This window comes from Anarhichas minor, unplaced genomic scaffold (genome assembly GCF_050575085.1).
Source record: "Anarhichas minor isolate MPS153535 unplaced genomic scaffold, ASM5057508v1 ptg000043l, whole genome shotgun sequence".
Taxonomy (NCBI): domain Eukaryota; kingdom Metazoa; phylum Chordata; class Actinopteri; order Perciformes; family Anarhichadidae; genus Anarhichas; species Anarhichas minor.
In genome coordinates this window covers 3,749,258-3,767,535 of record NW_027466489.1, presented here as the reverse complement: position 1 = coordinate 3,767,535, position 18,278 = coordinate 3,749,258, and the positions used below count along the sequence as shown (strand labels likewise).

General features: G+C 38.2%; 1 protein-coding gene across 1 annotated transcript; it reads left to right on the top strand.

Annotated features, from left to right (window-relative positions):
• The first annotated feature begins 4,116 nt into the window (after positions 1–4,116).
• Positions 4,117–18,092, top strand: LOC142970278 (sodium- and chloride-dependent GABA transporter 2-like). Its single transcript, XM_076110399.1, has 15 exons — positions 4,117–4,291; positions 8,435–8,625; positions 8,844–8,978; positions 9,688–9,828; positions 10,616–10,703; positions 10,791–10,923; positions 11,364–11,498; positions 12,986–13,089; positions 13,434–13,558; positions 13,734–13,846; positions 14,504–14,641; positions 14,733–14,835; positions 14,921–15,021; positions 15,738–15,908; positions 16,009–18,092. The coding sequence occupies exons 2-15, from the start codon at positions 8,439–8,441 to the stop codon at positions 16,069–16,071; spliced, it is 1,737 nt and encodes a 578-aa protein (XP_075966514.1). The 5' UTR covers positions 4,117–4,291; positions 8,435–8,438; the 3' UTR covers positions 16,072–18,092.
• Positions 18,093–18,278: the final 186 nt, after the last annotated feature.

Below are 18,278 nucleotides of genomic sequence, written 5' to 3'. Positions count from 1 at the left end.
ACCAGTCATTTTTATTCATGATTTTGGGTTTGAGACTTGGATCTTGTGGTGTTTTTACACAATTCTGCATACTTGACGGTTGTACCAAATGATAGACTACATCGTGGTCAAATAAAAGAGATATCTTACTTATTTTTGATGTGATGCTGCCAAGTGCTTTTTAATACCAGAGACAAATGTTTTTGGTATGCACACTCAACACCAAAGAGACTAAATGACGACTTGAGCTTAAAATGTTGATGTTAAAGACAATTTGTGATCTTTTGAAACCCACAAACTATGACTGTGAACACTGACCACTTAATTGCATACGAACATCCGTAAAACCAGCCTCTAGTGTATTTTAATGGTGAACCATTGATGCCGAACCGTGAGGGGTGATCCGTCACACCACTAGTGTCCAATTAAGTGAAATTGGACATTTTCCCACGGCACACCTGACGATTAATTCCCTCCATTCCTTACTGCATGTCCAAACAAAGTCAAAAGCTGCATGTACTGTATGTAGGCACTAGACGGAGCCAATGATCTGCTCTCTCTTAAAGTATATTCTATCTTCACTGTGCATGAAAGGCCTATTATACATGATGCTAATGCAGACATATGCAATCACCACATGTTGTTATCATGTTTATTTCACAGCTGGATGAACATCATCTAATAATTTACAATACAACATTGTTGTCAGTTTGCTGGTGCACTTACCTTCGAGTTATTGTACAGTATCAATTTATTTTGTATTTTCAACATAATTTTAGTACTTGTCTTATGCTGCTTGCATTTCTATTTTGTCTTTGTATGCATTTCCTGTCTGTCTGTAACTTTGTGTCGTGTTGTGTCTTAACCAGGCCTCTCTTGAGAATGACATGATGTCTCAATGAGCCTACCTAACCTCTAACTAAAGGTTCAATTTAAGTTTAAAAAAAAAGAAATCACTGAATCTCCTGACGAAGACTGGACAGCTCTTTTTCTGTACCCATCCTCTGTTTCCAATAAGTTGTTATGCTTACACAGAAAAATAGGTCGCTTGTCAGTACCTTGCAAAACAACCCATATGAGCCAAAAAGGCCAGAAATATTGTGGTCATGGTTAACAATATGCTCAGGGCACGTAAGGGAAAGACGGTGGGTTAAAAGAGGAGCTGGGATAGAAACCACAGTCTCCCGTGTCAGTGTCAGAAAATTCAGGCCCAACTATCCAACAAACTGCCTTCACAGAGAGAAAGAGCTTTTGTGTCTGGACAACAACAAGAGGGTGCTTGTCATGAAACATCTACATTCAGTACTGTGGGTCATTTTAAGCATTTGAACAAATATTGTTTCTGTCCCTCTGTTTTACTTTTTGACTGTCATTCAAATGGATCCTATTTGAAGATAAGATCCAAGTTATAAATAAATACTGAAATATGTCAAGTGAATGCCAACACAAGCATAAAACATCTATTGCTAATCCAATTAATATTCAGTCAGGACTAGCTTTTGAATGGCACACTGTTTCTATGTAGAAACTACATGTCTGTCTAACTCTGTCTCAGATTTAATACATCACCTCGGTCGTCTTGACTGGAGTTAGTTTAAACGTTAACATGTACGCTACATAGTATAAGCTCTGGGGGGGGGGGGATATATGTATATATGTATAAAAATAGTTATTGGAAAAAGGTTAACATAAAAAACACCATATAAAGTTACACTTTAACATTGCAAGTATGTGTAGGTTTGATGAAGAATTAAGACTTGTGTTGTTGCCTCAGGTGGCAGCTGTGTTTCCTTGAACTCAAGTACCCCTGTTCAGAGTCACTTTGACGAAGTTTGCCAAAGATAATTAATTTACAACCAGTACAGGGATTTGTCCTGTATCTTGTACCTCCTGCAGCCGGCACACTTGTTGCAAGCGCCTCCGTCAGAGATACGCAGGAAGACTAAAGTGGAGACGAGTATATCTGCTTCAGACAACAGCAAATGGTGAGTATACGAATCATCTGATTTCCCTTTTTATTGATTAGCAACTTTGCTGTTTTACAAACAAATATTCGTGGAAAAAAAACAGTAAAAGACAGAAACAGATACAGATAAAGCAAATACTACCAATATGTCGATAAAACATGCAAGACAAAAACATGTTAAACTAAATGCACTCATCAAGCACCAGACACAGTTATGAGTGTGTGTGTGTGTGTGTGTGTGTGTGTGTGTGTGTGTGTGTGTGTGTGTGTGTGCGTGTGCGTGTGTGTGTGTGAGTGTGGCTGGAGGGCTGTGAATGCTGGACCTTTAGGGTGCCTGTGTGGGACAGAGGGAGGGAGAGAAAGGATCATCTTGGGTCACCAGCTGTGCTTTTGTGTCAATAACAATCCTTTTGTGGCTGTGAGTAATTATTTACCTTAACTTACTTTCAGGTTTATTATAAATATGTGAAGTTATAATCATACTGTTTCTGTTTCCCTTTTGTGTGCTGTAGTTTTGTTGTACGTTTTTTGTCGCTACAGTTTTTAATTGCTCTGGATTTCATCCGTTAATGACTGTTAATGTGGCATATTAGATTATTTGGTCGCAAATTAGTGTGTTCCCTGTTACAGTATATTATCATAAAATAGAAATCTGTTGTTCCAGTACAATGTTCGGCAAAATAAAGAGTGAGCGATCCATAAAAAGTATATATAAATAAATATAAGAATATATATATATTGTAAATATATTTACAAATAAACCTTCATAGTTGAATCACAATACAAGGATTAAGACATGCACCTGTGTGCAGTTTCAGGTGTCCTATCAGCATTTTTATGTTTGTCTCTTTTATAATGGCAGTCTTTGGGGAACATGTTTTTTTCTGATGGGGGGTTGTGGACGGTAGCTATTCATTCTGTCTGCGCAACATAATTATTGCTATCACTCAGAGTAGCAACACAAATGTTTCATTAACAACAACTAAGGTGTGCTGCAAATTAATCATTCATAAGTCATTGCCTCTGCAACTTATTTATCGTCACTGTGGGTGTATCATTTGTCAGTATCTGTAATCTCGGAGGAAGGGGGGAATCCCAGATTCCTCCTCAGCAGGTAAAGAGTGAGATTGAATCACTTTTTCTTCGTCAGTTTTCTGTCAAACCACTACAGAGCTCCTATGCGAATCTAGCTGTAATTTCCATGAAGACTTTCACATCGCCTGTTACTTCCACATCACCTGGAATCCAATGATTTGCTCAGTTGGCTCACTTCCATTAACAAATGAAAATGGTGAAGATGTGTGGTAAACGGTAAATTGTGAATTTGCTAATTAGCACAAAGCAAAAAGTAGAGTTGAGGCTGATGGGAATGTCATTAGTTTTGCAAAGCACCAGACATTTTTATGACCTAATGATTGGTCAGTAAAGTTATTAGGAGTCACCCTCTGGGAACCATTCAATTCATTGTTGAGACATTTCACAGAATACCGAAAATGTCAACCTTGAAGTCACGGTTTGCGGGTTTGAGGAGGGCGATGGACACAAAATGGAGGACTTTCCTTATCTTATTAATACTTGTTTTGTTCTGCACAACTATTGTGAAGTCCACACAGAAACTGTAAAGGAACAAAAGCATTAATTGCTCTCCAGTGCGACAGGGACTTCAGGCATCGACAGAGCTACGAGTGTGAAAACAAACAACAACAATGTGTGTTGACCAAATTTATTGACCCATAAATCTAGTAAACTTTGATTTGTCAGTGTTCATTTTGAAGTTAATTTGATGTATGTGAGAGAGAGAGACAGAGCAAAACCTGCAGCCTTTGTAACTAAGTCTGAAAAATACAACTTCTAAACTTTCCGCAAAATTTGTCTATTTCAGTTTGTAGAGGAAGATTTTAGATTAAGATCCGAAGTATCAAGCACTACCTTTTATTATGTTTCTGTCTGGAGCACAGTGTTGAACATACTGACAGATATAAATACCCACAGACCCATGCAGCTAGCCTGCCACTGTGCAAATCCCCTCCTCTTTACTGTTGAACCTCGTGGCCTCCATGAACAGTCTCCGCCTTAAGTTGCTCATTCAAAACCACATAACATCCTGGCCCCTCCTCTCTCACTCTGTCCCTCTGGCTCTTTCTCTCTCTCTCATTGTCATACAAATACAGCTCTCTCAGACCTCTACTCATGGACTCACTCATGTTCAGAGCTGAGAAGAGCACTTGTCCTGGAGAGACTAGGGGATCTAGACTTGTATTTTCTTCAAAAGGCACCAAATGAATCCCACCTAGGGATATATGGAAACATAACCACAGACTAAAGACAAGAAGCAACCATTCTCAGGTACTCGTAACCAATACCTTTCCCTTTAGGTCACAAGCAGGTTTTTCTGTCTTTATTATTTATTATTATACATTGTGAGTGTACACTATATTCAATAGGAAACAAATGGTATCCTTGCAGTTCAGAGACAGCTGGGCTTTGTGGTTTGACTTGTGCTTGGCGCCTGTAGCTGTATTATGTAGGGCAAAGGTTACTGGCTATGCTGCAGGGAGAGCAGCTATTTCCCTTGTTTAGTGAGTTTAGTGTGACACATCAGGTTGCTCTGGGATCATTGCTGCCGAAAGCTTGCATTTAAAACAAACATATGACAATGTGTCTTCTGCAAATATTTTAACAAATAGCATCATAACAGACTCTTTTAAAAGTTACTTATAACTACACTGATATTAAATAATTGACTGCCTTGCTATGGTTGTTTGCAGAAAACAAAAGGTGCATGCATCAATACAAATTATTTATTTTTCAACAAATGAAGTCCTAAAAGCTATTGGTGTTAATTGATAGCAGAATAAAAACATGGAGGGCTGGTCAAATAATCAAAACAGAATATTATTTACCAATGAGCCCACGTCTCCCTGTTAATGACGGACTGGGATGAAAAAAGAAACATGACTAACAACTATTCCTTACACTGCCAAGGTTTGGTGGCAGATTATTGTTGTGTGTCCCATAACCATCATACTAATTCTGAGCAGGTTTTAGGATATTCATTGTAGAATATTCAGTAGGGTACTGTTCAACACCCCTCCCTAGACATTTAGACAGCTCTACAAAATTATGTACACAAAGTTGCCTGGGCTTGAAGCCCAGTGCAGGATGGACAAAAACGTGTCTGCCTATGATGAGTATGATGGTTTGAAGAGATTAGTCTAGTGACTGTTAGCTTCCTAGAACCTAGAGCCCTCCCTGCTGCACATACGTATACCCTACACCTTGCAGCCCTGAATACAAAATACAAAGCAGTCACTTTAGTTAACAACAGCTCTTCTAAAGCAACTCTTCCAACATATCAGTGATTTAGGGCCTGTTTTATAGACATACCATCTGTATTTTTTAAATTACTTTTAAGTAGAGTTAGTCAGTCAAAAGACAAGTTTTGCTGCAGTTGTTTTTTAATTAGTTAAAGTGCTGTTTAGTTTTGTCCACGGACAATGAAACACAAACCTGTGCAACAGCCATTACCAGCAATAAGCTCTCACTCCAACAGACAGTTTGTGCAAATGTGTTCTTCCACAGCATGTCTGATTTAATGAGGATTGAAGTCTTGTATCTGAAAAAGGCAAAAGAATAATCTTTGTATGCCAATTAAAATCAGTTTAAAACAGCTACATTGATTATTTGTTAACCTGTGTACAGCTTGCTATTTGTGCACTAAAGAAGATATTTTCTGACCCAATATGAATGAATAAGACCCATTGTGAGTGAACATGCTCTTCTTGTGAAGCAGTACTGTTTCAATAGAGTGTTATCTTCAAGGACAACAATGACACCATTTATACGACATGAACTGAAAACATGACAGCTATGCCATATGCTATGGCTCAGTTGATTTTTACAGCAGTGGTACTGTCTTTTGCCTGGTTTCAAAGGGCATGAATTCCTCTAGGTACACCATCCTTTAAAGGGTCGTAGGGTTGAAGTCCTACTAAAATGTCTTAAAGAAAGAAGATGAGTACCTACAACCTCCGTGTATGCGTCGGCATGATGAAGACACACTTGGCGTTAAAACCTTAGTCTTCTTTTAAAGTTTGTTGCCTTAAATTTGTGTGCTCCAGTATACTTTGGATCTAAGCTCTGAAGTTTCTCCCGATGCGACATTGACCTATTTCTGAGAGCACCGGACAGTGCGACCTGCACATTCTCATCCCTGCTCTTCACATACTAAGGGAAACTTGGCGTCCGTTACAGTCACAGTAAACATGTGGTTAACAGTTTGAATTTGAACAAAAACACTTGTTTAGGTAACAAAACCACATTGGTTAGGTTGAGGAAAAACACCACGGTTGGGCTTGAAATAAGTATGTAAACTAAGTAAAACATAAACAACGTAACAGAAGTACTGAAAACACATAACTTCAAATTAACTCTACACTTTGAGACACTAACATTAAATGTTCTGTGTTTGTTTGAACCATCCGCCTCCCCTCTCTTACACTTTCTGTGTGGTTTTTCTTTGTAGTACGCCATCACACAGCAGAGAATTTTCTCTGAGTGACTAAAAACGACGGACAAAGCGTTGGTATTTGAAGCCCTAGGAATGAAAATGGGCTGGGACATGCTATATATTCCTTGTGAGGCGGTTGAAGCACATTTAACCTCCTTCTCTCTACAACCTCTATAGCATGTTGTACATGACTTACAGTGTTTAAAGCTGTTCTAAACATCTAGCCTTGTGAAAAGCCTGTCGTCATAGGGGGGGGTGAGATGTCAAATAAGGCCCATACTGAGGCAATCTGTTTTGCAATTGGTCTCCATTGTGTTGGTCACTGTGGAGATGATTCAGAACCTGTTTAACCAACAAGCACACAGGTGGAACACAGTTGCTGTGAATTGCCTAAAGAACATACGCATGTTGGAACATGGTGAGGATGCCAGGCAGACCTTGTTGCAGAAGATCATTTGTGTCTATGAAAGTCAGTGAGAGTCTTTAGTAACGTTCCCACAGATGAATGATATGAGAAGGCAAATAGGCCTCCCATTTATTTGAATGCATTGCGACACAAACAACTGACAGAGTTTATATTCCTTCTGATGGGTGACAACAATGCCTGACTGTATCACAACATTAAATCAATATTTGTTGCTTACGAACACAAGCGAAAGATTCAAAATACATGCCTCACTTCTCATCTCTGTACTTGAAGGCTCATCTTTAATTTTGCAGAAGTTTCACTTGCAGAGCTTTTTTTTATTAGGTATTTATGCTTTCACTTGAGATCTAAGTACTTCTCCCACCACTGCCAAACATGGGCATCTTCTACAAAACGAGAACCAAGTGATGAAATAGGGTAAAAGAGTTGTCATCTGCGGAAAGAATTTGGTCTTTACAGAGGTACTACTTCTAAGTACTACTTCGATATATAATATATTTTACTCAGATAGAATGGAAAAATGATAAAGCTAAGTTGAATTTTGAAAAAACAAAAAAACAGTAAAAAAACTGCAAAATGCCCAGCTGCAAAACCATTCACCATTACAGTGCATATAGTTTATCCACCAGAGTGCTGACAAGTTGAACTGTAAAATACCTCGTTCACTACATATCTTGGTCACGATTAGAAAAATAAATCAAATTTGTGTTTATGTTATATAAGATATTAGATAATTGATAAAATATCAATTTAATACTAGGCATCAAAAACCCAGTATAGGTTGGGCTATGCTATGTCCACTCATGCAATGTCATTGGTCAAACTTGTTGTACACAAGCAATCATCCAGTCCTTGTATTTCAATTCAGTATTTATTGATTTGCACAATTTGCACTTGACTTTTATACAGACATTTTATATCTTATTGTATTGTTGGTCATTGCTCCTTTTTATTACTATTCATATAATATTCTTTTACATCTATATTTATCTGTGCAGCTTGTTGTCCTTGTCCCTATTATCTATATTTCTTTGTTAGTAACTTGAGAGAAAAAACAAAAATACTGAGTCCTTGCATGTTCACTCATATACTTGGATACTTTTCATAATTCTCCTCTCACTTAATGATCCTGAAAACACTTTAGGAAAGTTGTTTTGAGCATTTTAACAGTAGTGTAGTAACACACATATTTTCCAGTCCATTTGCTCCAGTCCCACATCAAATCCGGGGCAGCAACACAAAAGGAACATTGATGAAAATATTCCTCTCATGCCAAGAGGTACTGATTCTGCTGACTTAATACAACAAGACTGCTGGCATTGTGTGGATTGTGAACATTAATAAACAGTGATTGAATCTTGCCAACATCCCTGCTGTGGTTAATGTGTATGTTGACATCTAAACTGAGAATGTGCTCTTTAGTCACAATTTGCTACTGCAAAATGAAATCCACAAATAACATGAATAATTACTTTGAAAATGTAGTTTATATCATTGTGTGAACATTGTAATTTTGTCACTGAACGCCACTTCGTTGACCCTCTTGTTTCAGTTCAATGGAGAAGCCTTATGGTCCAGAGGTCAAGTTCATGCTGGATTTGAGCACAGCACATCCTGCACCCAGCACCCCGACCAGAGGACAATGGTCAAGCAAAATGGAGTTCCTCTTGGCTGTTGCAGGACAAATCATAGGCCTAGGAAATGTGTGGAGGTTCCCTTACCTGTGCTACAAAAACGGAGGAGGTCAGTTTCGTAATAGTCAAAGAAATTCGGAACAACTACTTTGTTCAAAAGTACACATGCAGAATGTAAAAACAACTCCGACTGGGTTAGCACTTGATGGCAACTAGAAACAAATATTGAATTAGAATTGAAAGCTGCGGGAGCCGATCATGATTCTTGTGGCTCAAGTGCTCAACCTGTAAAACAACTCATGTGGAGTAACTTTCTGTTTTCTCAAGGGGTGTTCTTCATTCCTTATGTCCTCTTCCTCTTTACCTGCGGCATCCCCATGTTTCTCCTGGAGACGTCACTCGGCCAGTACACCAAACAGGGAAGTATTACCTGCTGGAGGAACATTTGTCCCCTTTTTGAAGGTAAAGATGTAGAATCACTTTCAGACTATTAAATTTCACCACCTTTCAAACGCAACCTATGTCAGTTTTGTGTTCAGAAAAAACTTGTCCACCCACTTTTACATCATCTTTTCTAAGAAACCCAATAAACTGTGTAAGGTTTGGTAAACCTGTAACAAACATATTGACATGGTTCGCATTGGTTAAATATTGCCCCCTGTGAGCTATTACATTTGGCTAAATGAGTTACCAAAATGGATGATCTTTCTCATGTAAGCATGGAGTCAAGCTGACATATCTTTAGTACATCTACAACAGAAAAAATGTTTTTACACTGTATTTACTCTGCAATAACAGCCTGGGCAGTATCAATATTGTTGTGGGGTGGCTGTAGATCGGTTAGAGCAGGTCGATCTTTAAACACAAGGTCGATCGGTTAATCACTTGTTACCACTGTTCATACGTTTACATGTCCTTGAGCAAGACACAGAACCCCAAGTTGCTCCCCTGCTTTAATGCTTAGGATAAATACAGTGGTCAGGTTTTATTATGTGCATTGATTTCCTTTAAATGGCATTATTATAATATTTAATTTATCAGTTTTATCAGTATCATGCTATTTGTTGTATTTGAATGTAATTATATATATTCATAATTAGATGTGATAATTATATGTTTCTTACTATTTTATTTAAATACTTTTGTTTCTTTGTTTGTCTGTTTTTGTCAGGGATAGGTTATGGCAATCTTGTGGTTATTTTATACGCCAGCATCTATTACATCATCATATTGGCCTGGGCTTTCCTGTATCTCTTCAGCTCTTTCAACGCTGAACTTCCCTGGGCGACTTGCAGAAACAACTGGAACACAGGTTTGTCCCAGTATGCAATGTGACTGAAATAAACATACATGAAAACAAACAAATAATAAGATTATTATGAATCTTTAGTTCAATCATGAATTAATCCGATTTTTTGGCTCATTTGAGGATCTGGAGATCCCCTCCAGACATTCTCCACGCCATTCTCAGTGAGTGTGGGCAGGAGGTTTGAAGTTTCCACACCTAACTGGTTGACATACACATCTTAAACGAAGATTTTAGGTGAACATAGAGGAGCTTCAGAAACCACAAACTAGTGTAAAATGGTATTTAATTCATTTACTTTTGTCATTAATAGACTGGGGGGGGGGGGGGTAGCAGCCCCTACATTGCGCACCTGAGCTCTGGCCCTTGTATACTCTATAGAATACTGTGCTGCTGTCATCATGTGGATGCCTAGCTTAACACAACCACGCAAATCATAACCAGAACTATTCGCTCAACACAAGTCCCCTGGCTCCCTCTCCTATATCCAACATAACACCCTCACCCCCACATATCCAACCAGACTTACTCAAAGGATTATCCAAAAGGTTCAAGATTCCTGGTGTCTACCAATTCAGGTTTAGTCACCCTCCATACAGACCAGGAGGCAACAAGGACTTTGCATTCGCTCAGTACTTAATAGATTCGGCTCTTTGGAAATGATCCCCCTTTCCATTTATCAAGTTAAATAAGAAAAAAATTAAATAAAGGCTTTGACAAAGGCAGAATGTTATAATGTGTGTAGTTGTCCTTGAATGCATTGTTTAAAGCATCCTGTATGCCTTTGCAACAGAGACCTGTGTGGAGTTTGATCGAAGAGCTGGTTATTTGAACTGGACTGCTGCTGAAAATGCAACGTCACCAGTGAGAGAGTTTTGGGAGTGAGTATGCAAACTAAACCTAAATATGGTACTAAGTTCTGAAAGTGATTTGACTTTCATGAATAATAACGAAAATGTGATTTTCAGGAGAAGAGTTCTGAATCTTTCAGGAAGTATCCATGATTTAGGCAGCATTCGATGGGAGCTGGCTCTGTGTCTTCTGTTGTCCTGGATCGTCTGTTACTTTTGTGTCTGGAAAGGAGTAAAGTCCACTGGGAAGGTAAGGACTTTAGAATGATTTATGTTTTACCAACTCTTAAACTGTTGGTTTAATAAAACCAACTGTTAAAGGATAATGATTCAGGACAAAAAAAAATCATTGCAAACCTATTACTTTGCCAGACACACTGCCTGAAACCATGATGTCCTTGTACAAAGTTCATGGTTGAATAGTATAAAATAAAAGAACATGAGAGGGAAGAAGCAACTACACAGGATATAAACTTAAATTACAGATATGTAAGATATGATTCCTTAACTTTTCATCTTTCATAAAAGCTCTGGGCATTTGACTCAAAACACGCTCAAAAATGATATTCAAGGCAATGTTGAATATTGTTTCAGGAGCTCCACAGTACGGTGACCCCACAACATCCATCCTGGCAACACAGCTATCAAAGTCCACCATTCTGCCACAAAATAACCCTTACTCTTCCACAGGTAGTTTACTTTACCGCCACATTTCCATATCTGATGTTGGCGGTGCTGCTTGTTCGTGGAGTCACGTTGCCAGGGGCCATAGATGGGATCAAGTTCTACCTCTACCCAGATCCATCCCGCCTGTCTGATCCACAGGTGTGAGCACTCTTCACTACTTTTCTGTTTGAATGACATGTGACTCTCCTGAACCTACCACCTCTATAACCCTCGTTAACAAATGCATTTTGTTTGTAGAAGCACTGTTAAAATGTTGTAAATTTCCAAAGACATAAAGCTGAACTATACAGAAATGTGTATACATGTTTGGTTTAATCATATAATAGCAGTCAATTTTTAAAAAAATGATGTAGCTCAAATGATATGCTGGAGCAAGGAAATGCAAAACAATGACATATCTTAAATTGGCAACACTTTAGTGGAAAGTTAAGGGGAAGTCAGAGTTCCGGAGATTGAAAGGATTGGTTACCATACCGTAACTGCATTTGCAGATGATTGCTATGGTGATGTCACACAAATCGACCACAGAGTAAAACATTAAAAATATCTGCGTTAGGCGGTTCTGTCTAGGTCAGGGAGCCGCAACCTGCGCAGCCTCTCTGTTGCGGCTCCCTGAGGTCCCCAACTGGCGCACCGGATCCGGACCCAGGAACTAAAAACCGATAGATAATTCAGAATTATATACAGTATATTGGGCACCGAGTTTAAACTTTAACCGGCGCCTCTTATTCAGCCGTTACGGCACTTGTTCGGCGGTGCAGGAAACACACCGACCAATGCGTTGCAAATCACATCACGTGATGCAGCTCAGCCAATCAAATATGGGTATTCTGACAAGTTTCCTGACTCGAGCGAGGTTTACACACACACGTGACACACGGGGCTGAGACGAGGAAATAGAAAGAAGAGCAGGGAAATTGCGCTAATCGAAGAAGTTATCTCACATGACTCTCCAAAAAGAACAACGTGTTCAGAGAGAATATAATTTATAAGCAAGAATGAACAGAATCTTATATGTTAATTATTCCCACAGGCAGTTAAATCCTCTACCCCTGTCAAGCGCTTTTCCCTGCAGGTGGCTAATCATGATTTTCAGACCCACGCCCTCTGTAAACTATCAATGGATAAATCCAAAAAAAGAAAAGTCACGGAGTCACTGCCAACGATGCTGGCTTACCTGTATGCTTCCAGAACAAGCACACAGCATGTGCTGAAAAGTGTCACGCTGGAGATGAGCGAAAAAGAGCGATTTCTCAGCTGCTGCAGCAAACTCTCCTCTTCATAAGAGTTTGATATTGTTATATCAGGTAAAATTGCAAAAAAAATGTCAAGAATTGTCTTTATTCTTGTTCTATATTTTCATACATATACATATTTAAATACAACAAACTATATTTTTTGTATATATAATATAACTATATATACAACTTTATAAGCTGTGATATCAAATAGCTTTTGCGGCTCCAGACGAATTTTATTTGGTGGAAAATAGGGCAAAATGGCTCTTTGGATAGAAAAGGTTGCCGACCCCTGGTCTAGGTTTACTGCGGAGTTGCAACACATAGTAAATTTCATATTTCATATGTAATTTTGGAGATAAAAACATGTCCTTTATTGTCTTGCAGGTGTGGATGGATGCTGGCACACAAATATTTTATTCCTATGCTATTTGCATTGGGTGTCTAACTTCACTTGGCAGTTATAACAAGTACAACAACAACTGTTACAAGTAAGTTCGATTTAATATGTATAATGTGTTTTTTAATTTGGGTTACATAGATTCACAGACACAAACAAGAGCTTTTGAACCGTTAGCCAGAACATCTTCAATGCCCATTTTAGGCAAAAATAAATTTGAAGTAGCTTATACCAAGAATAACACATCGCTTTGAAGTATAGTTTACTCACAAAGTATTTCTTGTGTATTCAGGAGTCTTGCCATGAATATAAAAAGCCATCTTTGGGCATTTTAGGATGTGAGTCCTAAGTACGGAAAGAACAATGTAAAAGTGTCATAGATCTAATTCAAAATAAAGGGAGTATAAAATGTATTTGTGTCTTTTTTGTTTTTAGGGACTGTGTGTACTTGTGCCTTCTGAACAGTGGGACGAGTTTTGTTGCTGGCTTTGCCATTTTCTCTGCACTTGGATTCATGGCATATGAGCAGAACACAGACATATCAAACGTGGCAGAGTCGGGTAAGAATGTAGAAAATGTTATTAATAAATAAATCAAGGAATTAATGAGAATTGTACGTTTAGGGTCAACAATAGCACAAAAATGCATTTCATTGCCATACAAGTGAGATATTTTGACTCAACAGCATTCAATTTTGCCCAATATTTTATTTTGACCATCCCATTGTGACTGCAGGCCCCGGCTTGGCATTCATTGCCTATCCTCGAGCAGTTGCCATGATGCCTTTTCCCCAAATCTGGGCGATATTCTTCTTCATTATGATCATCCTGCTGGGACTGGACAGTGAGGTAAGCTGACTCTCCTTAAGCACTGAGAGAACCAGAAACAGCAGTTTTATTTCCCTCTTGACTAAAGTTTTCATTTGAGGATAGTATATTTTTAATGATCATAAAATAACATTTTGAAATGCAGATTTTCTGTTCACGAGGACCTGGATAGATTTTCTTCCCTTTATTATATGCATATGTTGCATAACAGTCTTCATGAACATGTGGGAGGTTTAGCTTTATGATCTTTGGCTCTTGGTTGGAGGTCTGTGGGTGTCTCACAGTTAGAAAGAGATCAATGTATTACCTCTAGATGTGTTTTGCTCTTGTTTGTTTGTCTGTTTGCATATAGCCAACAGATTTACAACACTGTGAGAAAATGTATTAACACCATTATCATTGACTGCAGCAATTACTAATGTGAGAAAAAAAATCTTACACATGTATCCCATGATTTGGTCACTTTGTGTGTCTTGTTTTAGATCCAGATCCGAATGCATACAAAAACGTCTTATCTTAATCTTTAGAATAAAAAATAACTAGATTAGAGGATTGTGCAGCCTTGGCAGAGGTATTCACTCTCTGAGTACTTATTCAATTATTATGAAATTATCTCTGCAAAGTTTGTATGTTTGTGTGCAGCATGATGGAGTTGTGTAACCGGTAACTCTGTTTCAGTTTGTAGGTCTGGAAGCCCTCGTAACATCAATTTCAGACACAAATCCTTCCTTCTTCCATGTTGGCCATCGACGTAAACTTCTTCTACTTGCTATCAGTGTTGTCAGCTTCTTCATTGGACTTGTGATGGTTGCAGATGTAATATCATATTAAAATGTCACGTCACTTCTTTTACAATAACCTTGTTTTCTTTTGTTAAAAGAACAGCTAACTGATGTCTCACACACAGGGTGGACTGTACATCTTCCAGTTGTTTGACTACTATGCCTGTAGTGGGATGACTCTACTTCTCTTTGCCATACTGCAGTCTGGTTGTGTTGGATGGATATACGGTGAGTTAATAAACAAGAGGAATGTGCATGGTTTCTTCACTGTGATGATGAATTCCTTCACCACTGCTTTTCTATCTACTTACAGGTGCAGATCGGTTTTATGATAACATAGAGGACATGATTGGATACAAGCCTTTACCCCTGCTTAAGTATTGTTTGAAATACGTCACTCCAGTAGTATGCATGGTGAGTTGCAGAAAGAGTTCACTCAGTCAGTATGTCCCTTCGCTAAGTCCCGCCCCTTGAACGCATACTGTCCAATCATAGCGCAGCATCGGCCAGCTCCTTTTTTAAAGGTTCTCTATAATAAAAGCAAACAACTTTTTGAAATGTAAAGATATAGTGGAGTAATGTCTACCGGAGCAGAGAATAAAGTTGCCCTCCCTCTGTGTGTGTTGTAATCAGAGCATTGCTGTGCTTTGTTGACATAGCTGGGCCGGGCCGGTTGTTTAGCTCATGTTAGTGCATGTTGGTGCATGCTGGTGCATGCTCTTCACTGCCTTCACACTGTGGTTCCAGCTGATAACGCCATATTGACCGAGGTCGTTGTTGCGGAAGCATCAAGCCCAACATCCGGTCTCCCCTCAGGTTAACAGTGTTAGCTCTATCAGCACTGTTCCCGATGATTGCAGTGATAGAGCTGTTAACACCGTTAGCCGCAAACCACCAGCTCAGCCGTCGCCATGTTGAGAGCCGTGTGGGGGCAATAGATATGCTCTGAATTTAACTTTGTACACCTTTAGAGGTTTCGATTACCACGTTACTCATATTACATGTTGATTTATTTATTTTTAAATTCCACATTTACTTTATCATAGCTAGGGTTGATTTGGGGAACATTTCTGACATTTTGTACATTGTCTAGCCAATACTTTAACTGCTTTCTCTGTGACTATTTTCAGGGAACGTTTGTTTTCTCCTTAATCAAATATACTCCTCTGAAGTTCAACAACATAATTGAGTACCCGTGGTGGGGTTATGCTCTTGGCTGGTGGTTCACTCTCTCCTCTACGCTCATTGTTCCTCTATTTATGTTGTACAAATTGAGCACCACTCCCGGTACACTGCGACAGGTAAGCTGTTTGTACATCTAAATGGGTCAACACCTCTCCAAAAAGCTATGTACTTGTGGGTTTTATGTTTTTTACTAAAACCTATATTCTCCTTTGTTAGAGGATCTCAATCTTATGCACTCCAGCTGAAGACATTCCTTCGAACAAATCAGACAACTGCTGAACTGCTCGACTTGACCTCATCTCCTGACAGCATGGTGTCCTATTGACGACAACAAACTGGAGCAGCTTCACATTTACTGAACACCATGAGGCATAAGGAAAAGCACGCCCTCAATACAGTCAAATTTAAGGAAAGGTTCAAAATCTTTTTGGCCCTCTTAAACAAAGCAATGTCTATTTGTTGCTGTCATCCACATTTAATAGTCGCAAATAAATGCAGCTGTCTCAGATGTCACTTGAACTCTTATCGCTGACAGCACTGACAGCCAGCGAGCAGGGCTGCAACTATTGATTACTTTCATTATCAGTTGATCTATTGATTTCTAATACTTATTTTCAAATGTCAGCAAATAGTGACAAATGCACATCTCAATTTCCCAGAGCCATGAGTTCAGATGTTCTGAAGACAATAAATTAACTTTAATATAAAATGAATAAAAAGCAGCAAATCATTCACAATCCTCACGTTGGTGATGGATTATTCTTTTGATCAATTGATTCATCTCTTAGTTGTTTCAGCTCTATTAGCAAGTGCACCTTAAATGTTATCGGTCATATTGATATTTTATGTTGTTTTGTTTAACCAGGTTGTATAACTATCTGGAGTAAAATAACACTGATAAACACTTGCCAAATAAGCCATACAGATTGAACAATTGAGTCACTTTTAGGTCGCTGTGAGTGACGGAAATTTTATTTCGAATTGTCAATATAACTAAAACAGTGACATTAAAGAAGAAAGGTTATCCAGCAATAAGGGTGGGATTCAAACCTTGGACTCTGCCTGCACCATAGCCATCTGAGCCACCGGGCTGTCCCAACATTAAAGTGTTTCTGACCTGTGCCAAGTACTGCTAAAAACTAAAAACTACTTAAAATGTGCATACTGCTCACACAGATAGGAAACAGCTCAGCATTTACAAGTTTGTGTTTGGCTTTAAAACTAAACATCAGCGAGTTGAATTGTGGCGATGGCGTCCATCACCACGATTCAACTCGCTGATGTTTTGGTGTTTCACCAAATGCAAAAAAACAAACACAGAGCAAACCTGTTGGTTGTAACAGTTAGAATCACAAAGGGTATAGTTTTAACAGAGTTATATTTTTTACCGTAGTCTCAACTCTAAGCTTGTTTATTATAGTTGTTATACAAAAGGCGCAGGTCGATATTCATGTCATGTTCTATTGTTTTTTGTATCATGTATCATTGACGTTTGTGGCATTATTCCTTTATGTAAATGCTGTAACATGACATTTTTCACATTTCAAGATCACTCGATAACTTTTTTTTTTTTTAAGAAAATATTTTCTAGATATCTGTGGAACAAATTCAATGAATTACAACCCTTTGTCATAATCCACGACAAAATACATTTCCCTCTAAACATATTCCACAATACAGTTTTATTGGATAGAGAGAGCTGATGAACTTGTGTTTAAATTGAGAATGTTACATTTTATATTACCTATTGTTATCAGTAAATACATTATGATCAACCAGTTTGCTAATATTTAATTAATGAAAATATTCATGTGATTGAAAGAATCATAGGACTGTTACATAACACGTTACACTTCATGGTTTGATTCTTATTAAACAATGTGCCATTTGTAAATATTACACATGCATATAGCCATCTGGTATTCATGTGATAAATTACTAATAGGCCTCAGTAAGCTGGTGGCTCATCAGTATTGATTATTTCCTTATTTTCATCTCATTATTTGGTCAAACTGACCTAAGAATCAGAATCAGATTTAATAAAATATAGGTCATTCATTTAGAAACATTCTGTAATGATCAGTTACCAGTTTGTTGTCGAATGAACGTTTTTTGACCATGAAAACCATGAAAATCAACAATCTGTAAATTCAGTTTTAATAAAAATGTTAACAATTCATATTATTTGAAATAAGTCACAATAATTCAGAAATAATTTGTTTTGTGAGCACACTACAGAAACAGGTTCTTGTCTGGGTGGTGTAGTTTTTAGAGCCCAATAAAGGAATCATAATTCATAATTGCTTGTGTCTTTGAATGCACCCACACAAGGACATTTGGAAATAATGTCCTGCTAAGCTACAATACATCAATAGCTTTCATAAGATGTTGATGGCTTCCCTCAACAGATGGAGCTGCATGGACAACAAGTCCTTAAAGAGCCCAGAAAAATGAACATTTGAACAACTACAATTATATGACAACCG

Excerpts from the sequence above, each read along its gene's own strand:
- LOC142970278 (XM_076110399.1), top strand. The coding sequence starts at position 8,439 with ATGGAGAAGCCTTATGGTCCAGAGGTCAAGTTCATGCTGGATTTGAGC. Across the intron at positions 10,924-11,363 it reads GAGTAAAGTCCACTGGGAAG|GTAGTTTACTTTACCGCCAC; the intron begins GTAAGGACTTTA and ends ACTCTTCCACAG. Across the intron at positions 13,559-13,733 it reads ATCAAACGTGGCAGAGTCGG|GCCCCGGCTTGGCATTCATT; the intron begins GTAAGAATGTAG and ends TTGTGACTGCAG.